The sequence below is a fragment of the Morone saxatilis genome, unplaced genomic scaffold (assembly GCF_004916995.1).
Source record: "Morone saxatilis isolate NCDOM2014 unplaced genomic scaffold, NCSU_SB_2.0 Contig19, whole genome shotgun sequence".
Taxonomy (NCBI): Eukaryota; Metazoa; Chordata; class Actinopteri; family Moronidae; genus Morone; species Morone saxatilis.
In genome coordinates this window covers 6,163,692-6,176,845 of record NW_023339751.1, presented here as the reverse complement: position 1 = coordinate 6,176,845, position 13,154 = coordinate 6,163,692, and the positions used below count along the sequence as shown (strand labels likewise).

The following is a 13,154-nucleotide window of genomic DNA, read 5'->3' as shown; positions in this document are numbered from 1 at the left end:
TAGGACACGCTATTCTTGTTGTGCGCTCTTGAGGTGGTTTTATACTATACGCCCCTGTGCAGGCGCCCTCCCCCTGGTTAACTCTTTCATCCCTCTCAGCCAGTCCTCCTCAAAGTGGGGTCCGGTCGGGGTTAACACCAAATATTCTTGCGGGAGTTCAGGTGTGAAACAACCCCAAAAGTATATTATGCTCATTTTCCCCCATTGCAGATGAGATACATTTCAGTCCTTTCCAGTCACAGGATCAAAGTTACACAGAGATTATCTTTAAAAACTACAAAAGACTACAAGAGAACATCATGACAGATTTAATCAAATTTCCCTATCAAATCACTGATATGTACGCTGGTTAAGTCGTACTTTATTAACGCCACTATACAGGGACAATAAGGACTCCCTGGAACAACCTCAAGTAGCCTTGGTGGTCCCCGGAGGCGCACTGGGCGCACAGACGCGTCGCAGCGCAGAGGAAGACACCCGGAGGCGCTTTACAGGAGGTCCGCGTCTCCTGTGGACATGTGTACAGCAGCGGCCTTGTCTCAGTCAATTGTGATTAAAACGCCGCTACGGAAGGTGCTGCAACACTTCACTTAAGCAAGACAAATGGCGCGTAATGTGATTAGCCCTCGTGAGACTTTTTATTGTCCTTCTTCAAAGGACAGGTCGCTGTGTCAAATTACGCACCGAGCAGGGATGCTGCTGCTTCAGCCTGGGCGACAATTCACTGCACCCCGGAGGCATGGACCAGACCGTGCCTCTCACATCATTTGTCACCTTTGAAGTGAACACATTCAGTTTGGGCACAAGTGGAACAATAATATCTCCGAGGGGTAAAAAGATTTCATTACCCGCTAAGTGTCGTGGATTATTTGTCAGCGTCATGAGAGTTCGCATGAAATCATTTTACAAAGATTAGATGAGGACAAATTCCAGTCCTCAGTTTAATATTGGTTATTTGGTTGTGCGCATGAACGATCCTTGATGTGGCCAAATGGCGCATAACGCACAGCTCTGGTTAGGGCCATGACAACAGAACAGCAGCAGAGCCCAAGCATCACCCAAAGTAGATTACTACAGCCTATTTACACTAAAAACTAAATAAAAACTAAAATAATAGGATGAGTGAGGCTATTTTTTCTTAGTTTATTGTTCCTGCATCACATACAGTATATGATCTAACCAGTGTGTTAAATACAAGCAAAATTAATGAAAACAAAAACTAATCCTCATCATTAATTTTATTTTATAGCCCCAGGTGTCATAAACGAATTAGTTTGTCACTTGAACTGAGTTTCCAGCGTGACTGTTAGGAGTAATCCTGAGGAGAAACTCAGGCCCTGGACTCCAGTGTGCTCATCTGATGCCCATGTGTGCAAGAAAGCAGTAGAGTAAATGTGGTCTGAGTGGTAGCTTACTTTTTATTCTCAAGACATACAGTGAGCAGATAGTGATAATCAGGGTGGAGTAATTCAGCACCTTTGATGAATGCTGTTACCCAATTTCATATTTCATTCAGTCATTATATCCTGAATAAAGCTGCTCAAATACTTGATGAAGCTGAATTTGGATCAAATAAATGCTCCTATAGAAATTTTCTTTACTAATAAAATACACCACATTGGCCATCTTTATTATGCTCTTTGTTAACAAGTAGGTCCCAGTATACAGCTTTACTGCAGTCTTCACTTACATTCTTGCTTACTCCAGGCAGACCATAGCTGTCTAAACCATGTAAATCTGTTCTTTGTCTGCTTCACTTCAAAAATCCCTTTCCAGAATAGAAAAATCTCAGTCTAAATGGAAAACAGAGAGCAGAGAGAATGGCTTGCCTGCTTTGGACACAGTGGTGGACATCAAAGGCGTAGCAGAGGATCCCCCTTCAGAATAGCAGCTACATGCCATTCCAATAAGTGCAGTGTATTTGGATCTGCAGTTCAAAAGAGACTGGTGCAGGCAGGCAGGCAGGTCTCTGGGGCCTCGCCACCAGTAGTCTGGTTGCACAGATGTTTTGAATGCCAGCACAGACCATTTGCCACTTCTGCTGAAACTGAGGGCAGTTACAAGTGACTGGAGGGAAGTTTGGCAAGACACATCCCTCCCACCTTGACTGACAGTTATTGTGTATTACCACACTTCATTGGCCAGTTTGAAAGCAACACCCCTGGATTAGATATGTGTATACTGTATACAAACATTAGCTTTAATATCCAATCAGAAAATATGAATGAGAGGCAAATATAAAATGTTTATCAAAATTCAAGATTCAAGAAGCTTTATCCTTTATTCCCTTTATGCCAAGGGAAATTATCAAACTTTAAAGTTTGATGACGTGGGTTAACTGTCAGCATGATTGTTATAATATGAAGGCCGGGTGTGCATTGATAAAGATAGATTTAACCAAATTTGTCAGTTTTGTGTCTGTTGACAGCCATTTTGTGCTTTCCTTTCCATAAAAATAGCAGTTATACACATAGATTTATGGTTATATAAGTTTCCATCAGTTGAATCACAAATTTGTCGTCCAGAAGTCATTGTGATTCAGTTTCTTACATGTTACGTCTGAAAACAGACTAAAGCAAAAAGCAGTTAAAAACACCAATATGATATCTTCTTCTTAATTTCCTTCTCAAATATGAGATTCCTAGAACAAACATCGTTCCCGCTGTCAAACTGTACAAAAATGTTGCTTGTAAATCTCAGCAAGTTAAGAGTTTGCCTTTCTGCATAATCACAGAGCAGCTTAGTATTTGAGCACTCGGTGTCTGTGACGCACTGAGTTATGTCTGAGAGTGAATTCAAGCTTTTGACTTTCTCTGCACACAGACATCTGTCTCCTGCTGTAAACCCACAATGAATATAACGATGTTCACGTTTAGATGAAAATAAAAGGTGAAAGTAAACACAGAACAGAGATCTCAAGGACGTCAGTGCGGCCCCAATGCAACATTTGTGGCCACCTTTTCTCCTCCAGATCTTTATGGAACAATACATTGGTATGACATCAGGGATTTGAGGATTAACAAAACTGTTTTCTATTGTTTCTGGCTATAGGAGCCAGATGTGAATTTTCACTTACAGAACAAAGTGATATAGTATACAGTGCAGCGTAAATCTCAATGGTTTTCTCCTTTAGGGGAAAAGGGGTTTTCTCTCTCTAACTTTTCTTAACCCTTTTCCCTCTGCGTCTATGTTTACAGTTCATCTCGCATGTTTTTCCCAAGGATTGTATTTTTAATTCCATCTTGTTAAATGTTATCACTATGTTGTTTATGGGGAGGAAAAAACACAAACATGGTAGCGTCCTGAGGGCAAACAAGTGTCGACTAGACCCAATCTGACACATTGTGAAAACACATTTATCATCCATCTATAATCCTTCCTGTGTTAATCAAATGATTACCCCATACCACGAGAATTTAGAGTTCAGCGCTAATTGCTAGGTTAGGTTTCTGTTGGCTCAGGTGCTGCATACTCTGCATGCTTACCTTCGCAACTCTTACGCAGTTTGTGTGTGGAAGAGAACAGCAGGTCTTTAAAACATCAACAATTAAGCTGTTAAGATTTGGTGCATATGAGCAGTCTCGCCACAAAACAAGCCATAACACCTTTTTTATTCTGCGTGGGGGTTGTTGAGATTTAACTGCATGTCAAAGGAGTAATTGCTGCATGATCTATTATTTACAGGAAGGTTATCATTTACTGTGGAGATGAAAGTCGTGGTACGCTGAGGACATTTTTTTTAAATATAAAAACAGTTCACTTTGGAACGCAATAAAGGCATCATTGTCATCTTTTGCTCGATCAGTTCAGCCATGAGTAGTGTAAATAATCATGTGTCAGGAAGTTAACACAGTTCCAAAGGGAAGGTTCAGGACTTTCAGCAGCCTGTCATGTGGATTAATTAATCAACCTTCCTTTTCCTAAACACATTCAGGAAGTTTTCATGTGCGGTATTTGTGTTTTATTGGAAAACAATAAAAATCAGAAGCCTCAAAATTGGTGCAATGCAGCAGTACACCAGAGGGAAAATTTCAAACTATAAATTCCATTTCTTTACTTACAACTACTCTTTCATGTTAAGGAAGTAAATGAAAGTCCTTAAATTACATTTTTAGAGACTGTGCTCTTTAATAACCACAACCAGCATTTTAATAAATGATGGTTGACGTTTACAAGAAGCAAAAAATGCTTCCATAAAGAGTTCTTGATGTCTGAATGTAAACATGAGTAATTACAACAAGGCTCTTTTAAGCAAGTTTCTTTAAACTGACTTCAAATGGGAGTGCAGAGAAACTGATGTTCTTTGAACCTGAGTGTTGTTTGTCTCAATATGAACAGCTAAATAACTACATATATTTTACACAGTCCTTCAGTTTGAGTCCAGCAGTGCGTGTGCGATCATTTCATGTATATAATTACAAATAAAAATATTCAGAAACATTTCAGTTTCTCTTGTTAAGACGCACAAATAAGTGTGCTGTTAAATCACAATGTTTTACAAACATATAACAAGCAGCTGCCAAACATTTGGCCCCTCTTTTGCTGTGAGACATGGGTGTTACTCTATGTTTTGTGTTTATGGGTCTGTTGCTGCAGCACGGACAACTTCGTTTTGACACTGTGAAATGAAGGTGTCAAGGGTCATATCAGCTGTCCAGCTCAAAGTCTGTCTCATCAGAGAGGTCGGACCAAGAGGAATATTTCTTCCGTGAGAACTTCAGACAGAGAGTGTCTCCCAACTCGTTTAGATGGTGCAGCACCTGAGGACAAAGGAAATATGTGTATATGTTTGAATCAGTTGGAAAAAAAAGCCTCAGAGAGGAATTTCATGTTGGTAAATGTTTGTGTGTGTGTGTGTGTGTGTGTGTGTACCTGGTCCAGCATGGCTCTGGTGTGCGCTGCAGACAGACAGAAGCGAGCTCGGGCCTCTGTAATCGGCGTGGCTGGAAAGCCGACTACCACTACTCCAATTTTTCTCTCCAGCATTTCTCGAGCGAAAGCCCTGGGTAGCAAACAAAAAAATGAAACAACTATGTATATCTTGTTTTGTGACAGTTTGTGTGAGAATTTCTCTAAAATGCTTGTGTGGATCACTGCACCAGATTTTGTATAAAGTGTAATTCACATACTTTTAAAGGTAATTTTAATGTTTCCAAAATGCTCAGGGATCCCACATACAACCTCATAATCACCAAGCATTTGCCGCTTTGCCTCATTACATTAAAACTCATGAGAAATGTCGCTCCCAATCTATCCAAGTCCCTAATTAGGTGATAATTTTTGCAAAGGACAATAAATTAAAAGAGCACATAACTAACCATTTTGAAGGGCTAGAAGTCACCGATATATCACTGATGACTTTTACTTTAATGGTTCTAAGCAGTGAACAACTCTTCATTTTGTGGCTAAGTGGACAGATTGGAGAATTCTTACAATGTGTCCTTGCACACACAGAAACAACAGTAACACACACACATATGCTCTCACACACACAACCACATACATTAACTTTAACACACACAACTAACAAATTCAACACACACTTCCACAATCTCTCTCTCACACACACACACACACACACATTTGTTGTTGTTGTTTTTTAGATATTTTCTTGATTTTATGAAGGTTTTTTTCTTTTCTTTTTCCTCTATAATTTCTTAATGCTTTGGTAATATTGTCTTTGTTACACTCAATTGAACTGAATTGAATGTGCTCTGAAAATGAATCAACCACAGCAGGCTTTTAGTATATTCTTGATATTTATGGATGTGTTTGCAGTGCTCCATATAAATGCTAGTGCAACACATCAATGCAAGATCTACTATATGTCGTTAGAACAATGGCAATCCAAAAAGGGTAACAAGTAAACATAGTAGCTACAGATACATTACTTTCATACAATTTTGTTAACAAATTACTTTTCAGTTCCATAGATCTCGAAAACTCAACATTATAATTGTTTTTAGAAATGTCTGTTTTTAAAATGTATGTTCAGGAAAAGAAAATTCAACTTTTTTTCCAGTCCCTATTAATGCCCATGAAAAGGAACCATGTAAAATCAGGAGCTACTACTGTGGCTATATATGATAGTTTCTGATTATGAGGCCGGATTGGCCTTTTCATGGATATTAATGGTGTCTGGCATTGAAAGATACTTAATACTCAATTGATTATACCTGAGTGGCTCAAACAATCCTGGGTTATACAGAATCAATACCTTATGTTGCCTTTTAAGTGGTCACAGAAACCCAGTCTACACAGACAGTCTACACTACTGATTCATGGAAACTTTAGAGCCTGTAAAATGGCAGCCATCCAAGTCACTTAGAGATGATACACGTTGAGCTGCCCTGAAATTGCTTGTGACAACAAGGGATAGTTAAGTTAATATTTAATGTTTCAATTGTAGCCTCTTCACAATGGATATCCTGATAATCTAACTCTTCTCTAAAAGAGGCAAGTGTTTTTAGTGAGAGTTTAAGTGCACTTACACCACTTTGCCTGGCATGTAGAGCAGGATTGGAACCACAGGTGAGTCATCATTGCCATAGATGATGAAGCCCATCTCCTTCAGTCTGGCCCTGAAGTATCTGGTGTTCTCTGCCAGTTGGCGGACCCGTCTAATGCCTTCAATTAAAACAAGGACACCACCAGATGTACATGAGTACACACACACACACATATTTCCACTGTCCCCTGCAGGGATGGACATCACCTGTCAGTAGTAACTAATGTAGTGTAAGTTTTTTGCAATGCCATCTCATCCTGAGTCCTGCACCTCCATCTGGGCCATTCCAGCCTCCACTATGAACTTGCTCATGATTACAACTCAGCTGCCGCAGCAGATGGTTCAGTTTTGGTACACGCACTCGCACATTGCCAAAATGAGGGTTTGCAAATTGGATACGATGGATTTCGCGCAAAATGAGTGACTGTGGACTGCCACTGGAGCGTAGCCATGACTGAAACGGAATACAAACAATGCTTAAGTATGTATTTCAAATACATGTATTAGAAAACCAATCAAAGGCTGCAGAGGCGTCCTGCCGTGCTAACCCCCTTTGTTTCCAAATGATGTGAATCACTGGGGAGCCTGGTGCTCGGTGGCTGCAGCAGAGTTTGGCATGGCCCAACCTTGGAACACAGCTCTGTTTCCCTCTGATTACCTGGGAACAGATTGGCAGTTCTTTCATGGGGATGTAAGAGAGCACTTTAAATCCCCTTATCTCAGCAGAGAGCGAAAGAGAGGAAAAAAAACCCCACAACATTCAGGCATCTGCCAAAAAGCCCAGGCTCCATTTTGTAAATTGTTCCTTTCTGCTAAGATAGAGGGCATGGAGGTCAGAAACCTGCTGCCAGACCCAGAAATCATATGAGTAGGTGAGAATGTGTGGATGTCGCTGTCTGTCAGGGTTTTTCCCTATTTCAGAGTTGTTTCCACCGGTTTGCTTTTAAGTGCGAAATTCAACATCAACGAGAAAGATGAGTGGGGACAGACGAAGGCCGAGAGAAACGAGGAATAAAAACTCATCATCCGTATAAGAGTGTGCAATGTTTCAGTTTCTTGTCACAAATGCGTTTTTATAGTGTTGTGAAGGACATTAGAGCTGATGTTTTGAAAGACTACACTGTTTGCTGTGTTCCCTCCCCTCTATAAGACAGGTCAAGACTGATTTTTTCCACAACAGCTATTTCACTGGGCTACGTCAGATGCAAAGCATGTCTGGTTCAGAGCCAGATGAGAAAGTTACTCATCCCTGCGTGGAAGTACAATATATCAACCATAAGACACCAGACTTCCTAGTCCTTGGAGTGATTAACCCATTACAGCAATCTATGACAGACGTGTATTCTTATGTGTCACACAGTTTACATGGTTATTGTAGCATTATGGGGCACACTTTAAGTTGGGTAAAGTGTATTACTATCTGTCATTTACTTACCACTACCACATCATCCACTCTATGTACTAACTCTACGCCCAACTACAACAACTACCAGAACTACAACTACAATAACTCAGGAAGAATTGCTCTGGCAGTACTGCGACTGGTCTGGAAATGACTACTTCCCTGCCCTTGTGTCTGATGCCATTAAAGCAGAAACTTTTCAGAGGTACAGCACTCCTCACAAAACACACATGAAAATGATTTCCTCCACGTTAGGGTCACGTGTGCTGTGACTGCACGTCCCCCCTCTTTCAACCACTGCAGACCCCTGTAATTGCTACCACATTTTCTGACCAAGCAGCTGTTTGTCTTTCCCTGCAGGTCTGGACTTACTCCTAATGTTAACATTGGTACTGTCCTCTGGATTTGGTTTGCTATTGTTTCCATAAAAAATTATATTAAGGTGTAAAAAATTTTATAAGCCAGACATAATATTTGTCTGTGTAAAGAACATCAGGTTTGACGAGTGTGCAGATAACAAGATTGAGATCGAGGATGACATTCACTGGAAGGGGGGAAGTGAGCTCAGACACTCACCCTCTGTGCTCCCGTCTTTTCCCATGATGCACTTCATGGCACGAATGATCTGCTCAGTGACAGGAGGGGACATGGCCGAGGCGTATACTGCACTGTGAGAATGACTACGCAGGTAGTCCACCAGCTCCTGCAATATAAGAAACAGTGGCACACAAATAATGTTAAAAAAAACAAATTGAAGAAAAATCTGATTGTATATGTATTTACATGTATTTACAGAAATAAAATGTTCTTTAGATCTTCTATGAAAAAGAAGTGTGGCGCTGCACTTTTATTTTAGCACCACTAGAGCGAGCTCACGTATAGCCAACACCTGAGAATCAATTAAAATACCTCAAGTCATTTCTCTGTCACTATGACCATCTTGGCAAGGACTATAAAATAGCTCTGGATCCTTTCCTATTCTCCACTGAGAGAGCCAGAGCACTAATTTGAGAAAGAACCAATGCTGAAATGAGCCAAAATGAGGACTGTCATGCTCATTATTCCTAAATGTCAACAGGAGATTAATTCTGGTAGTGTTTGTCAGGAGAAGAGCGGGATTTCAGGAAACTGATTCGGTCATGGGTCCCTCGAGCACGTGTGTGTAAGTGGTCTGAGGTTGGGAGTAGGCCTGGAGCTGTGATGGGCTGCTGCTCGGTGGCTGCGTGGTGGCCAGCGGGTGCGGGGTGATGACACGTAGCCGGAGATGCTGTCTGGCCACCATTTCCACTCACCCGCCATCTGTCCCCACTGGGCGGCGGCTGCGGCTTCCTTGCACAGATGAGGGGAAGGGATTTTAGGGGAAATGCTCAAACGTAGGATAAGAACCTTGAAACAACCTGACATCTGTTCTTGTTTAAGGCAGGGGATTTTCACCGCTTTAGGGGCCCCGCAGGATTTTGGTGCGACCAAGATAAACCAGTTAAGAGAACATGTCCGAAATCCATCTCACGTCTGCGGCATGGAGTGACAGCTCAGAGTGTTTCCCCAGCCGCACGGTGGCCACAGCACTGATGTGGTGATACAAGTCTGCGATGCCACAGACTAGGAACGGTGCCAGAACAGCACACGCACTTGTACACGCTCGATTCTTCAACGGATGTATTAAATAAACGAATTTCAGTGCAATCCATGTTTTGAGTAAAGGGTTAACGAATAAAGCCTCTTTCATGCAAGGTTGAAGTGAATTAGAAGGAGCTCGGAGTGTATTTATTGGGGTATTTATTTTTGGTACTCTCATAAAATAGCTATAACATGACTGTTTTCCAGAACACATCTGCAGAGTCTTTTGTCGGTCAACCCGAATGCACTTAATGTAGCATTTGGGGGATTTCACCACAACAACAAATACGTCAAATCTAGAGGCTTTTTCTCTCTTTTTCTGCCTGTTTCTTTCAGGGGTTTACTACAGCCAGCTGTCAAACAAGGCAGAGTGTTCATACTTCAAACATTATCATGCTTGTTAAAAGTCATCCTGTTAAATCTGGAGCGCAGTTCCGATGCCTGCCACAAGAAGGGGCTGGCCCTCTGCCAGCTTTACCTTCTTATTATGGCAGAGAAGGGCTGAGCCAACATAAGGCAATGGCAGGAAGGGTCCCTATCTGAATACCTAATTCAAGCAACATGGCCGTTTCCTCTGTTGCTTTCTAATCAACTCCTACAAAAGCGGTGTGGTTATGTACTAAAGTGTACTTTTTAATGGAGTAAAAAGGAATTACAAAGGCCCGGAGTCACAGCCTGGGGAACATTTGTTGGACACATGAGAGCTACAAGGGAGGTGGGGTGTGATGGAGTGCGTACAGTATGACTGAATCCCATATGTCTTTAGAAACAGACTTGGGTAAAATAGTATTGGAAAATACTGTATAATGTTTTCTAACCTGCTTTGGAGCCACATGCGTTACTTTTGTTATACAGACAATGGTTGCCAGGTTATTTAAACAAGGTCGGGAGAGTATCACAAAGTCAGCTCATTTTTATTTTCTAAGCATGGCAACTTACCCAAGGCTGTTGGAATAGTTTCAGTGTGATTAATCCCACCTACATATATCTTGAAATTTATTTTAACACTGTTTGGGTCCAGGAGGATTATTTTTGCATAGCAACGAGACTAGTTTCTGCCTGACTGGAGAATCAACAGGTCTACTGCACTGTTTCCGAATTCAGTCTTTCACAGATGTTCAATGAATTGAAAACAGTGATGATGGATGGTATTATAATTTAAGAAAGGCAAAGTTGTTAAGAAGTGTAAAAACACAGTTCCGGTTTAAAAACAAGAGTAAAAAAAGAATACATTGTCTTTTCTATTAGCTCTCATGCTATGACAGGACAGGTTGCTGTTTCATATCAGTGTCCAGCCTGGGGTGTCCTGGTAACCCAGCGTCCTTCATCCTGCAACTCCCCCAGCAGTGTTCTTTATTGTATGTCATCCCCCATCTCTACAGTCAGTCTCTCTAAGTTAAGGCTAAAACGTTTCCGTTGCCTATGCCTTTTAAAATTTGGGACTATTCAATTTTTGTATTTTACACTTTTAAACCATGTTTACATGTATTTTAGGATTGCCTTATTTTACAACGTAAAGCACTTTGAATTGCCTTGTTGAAATGTGCTATACACATAACGTTGCCTTGCTTCTATCACCCAATGCTCTCGCTGCATGTTTTCATTCACTCTCTAATGCCAACTATCTAAAAAAAACCAGCAAACTTAAGTGTTTTGAGTGGGCCTGCCTTTAGAATACATGTGTGAAAGTAAATTAAGTGTAGAATGAAATTCTGTGAACCAAAATCCTCAGGTATCAAGTGATTCAATATATAAATATATAGGATAAAACATAAGGAAATTTAAGATATTTGGCTACATTCATAGTAACAAAACTGTGAGATAAGTATATGAACATTCATTGCAAATGAAAAATGAAAGCAGAGAAAGGTGAAGCAGAAAATCTGAAGATCCGCAGAAACCTTTTTCCCTGCAATATAGCCTCCAGCAGCCCCAAAGCTCTTGGTGAAGGTGCCCATCATCACGTCCACATCAGCTGGGTTCACATCAAACAGCTCTGTCACACCCCTCCCTGACGCTCCCACTGCTCCGATACTGTGGGCCTCGTCCAGGTACAGATACGCTTTATACTTCTTCTTCAGAGCGATGATTTCAGGAAGTCGCACCACGGAGCCTTCCATACTAATGAGAGAAAAATCACACAAACAAAGAATATATAGTTACACAAGGAACAAGAGCGCACACGCTTCATCAATTATAAACTAAACTCTTCAAGTGATTAAGTTTAAAAGGAAAAGAATCTGACCCTGACCTCACTTTATGCACTGAAAAGCATATGGACATCTGTAAATGCATATTATATAATTTGGCATGCCCCAATCTTCCAAGATTCCTTCTGCTGGCTTCCTTCACTTTACTCCCACCTCTCTCCCATCTCTTCCTCCCCTCTGATGCGAGCCTTTTAAGGCTACAAATAGACAGCATGAGTGAGTATATGGCTGGGGAATAGAGCAATCCCAGACCTGCTATCCTTGCTATAGCTGACAACGTCTGCAGCCCAAATGACATAAGACAGGGTTTCACCAGGACCGATGTGGACATCAAAGGCCAGCCCAGGATATAGCTAAAGCTTGCTTACTCTTTATCCCAGCCTTTTGATGTTACACAGAGGCTAGAGAGGCGGCATTTCTTTAATGTTTGAGCCTGACATTAGACATTATTGCCTGATAAAGGCAGGCTGATGATGTGCAATTAAGTTGTCTTTAAAATTACCAGCATTGTTGTGGAACTAATAGTTAATTAATTCCAACTGATGGCCATGTTCAAGGTTTTCCTCTTCATTTGTTAGGAGGATTGCCATAAATCAACTGACTGCCTGGGAATAAATGTTGTGAGGGAAAAATAATAATTCGACTAAAAGCTCAAAGTATACGACATGTTTTAGTTCAGAAAGGCTGAAATTTAGGGTGAGGTTGAGGGCAGAAAGAGGGAAGAAAGGAGAAAGGAAAATGGCCGTGATAAACAGTTGGAGCTGGGGGTGTAGCCAAGTCAATCTCTGTGGCTCCATTTGGCCTTGATTTGGAGCTAATGAGCAGATGGAGAGGGTCACTAAGACTCGGGATAGCTTACTGCCGGGAGAGACACACAATACCTTTCTCGCCTCTCCAGTAATCAAACGGTACCCAACCATACACACACACACACACACACACACACACACACATGCCTACTATCTATTATTCAAGGGTAGAGAGGGAAGCAATTGGAAAAGAGACCATTACAGAAACTGCTAAACACAGGCTGGAAGCTCTCCTCAGGTTACAGATGAAGAATTCTACCTGAGTTCCTAACCCACCTGGAAGCCAATACTTACAAAGATTGATACAACAGCTCAACCGACCCAATATATGTGTCTGTGAGAGAGAAACTACACTACTGTGTGTGTGTGTGTGTGTGTGTGTGTGTATGCTGTATAATGATGGCTGACCTATAGATGCCTTCCACCATGATGAGGATCTTCTTCCAGGGCCTGTGGGTCCGAGGCTGACCTGAGCAAACTGCCTCACTTAGCATCTTCTCCAGACTGTGCATATCTGATGGATGAACACACACACACACACACACACACACACACACACAGTAACCTCGTCTCCTGGGAGATTTTGTTCATATGCAACTCATTTA

General features: G+C 41.3%; 1 protein-coding gene across 1 annotated transcript in view; it reads right to left on the bottom strand.

Annotated features, from left to right (window-relative positions):
* Window positions 1–3,798: 3,798 nt before the first annotated feature.
* The window catches only part of sptlc3 (serine palmitoyltransferase, long chain base subunit 3), a 22,099-nt gene continuing 12,743 nt past the window's right edge, over window positions 3,799–13,154 (bottom strand). The window contains exons 7-12 of the mRNA XM_035662965.1: window positions 12,958–13,063; window positions 11,432–11,651; window positions 8,487–8,613; window positions 6,492–6,627; window positions 4,873–5,002; window positions 3,799–4,760 (exon numbers count right to left, since the gene is read on the bottom strand). Of these exons, the coding sequence (XP_035518858.1) occupies window positions 4,647–4,760; window positions 4,873–5,002; window positions 6,492–6,627; window positions 8,487–8,613; window positions 11,432–11,651; window positions 12,958–13,063 (833 nt within the window). The 3' untranslated portion in view covers window positions 3,799–4,646. The remainder of the gene's footprint in view (window positions 4,761–4,872; window positions 5,003–6,491; window positions 6,628–8,486; window positions 8,614–11,431; window positions 11,652–12,957; window positions 13,064–13,154) is intronic.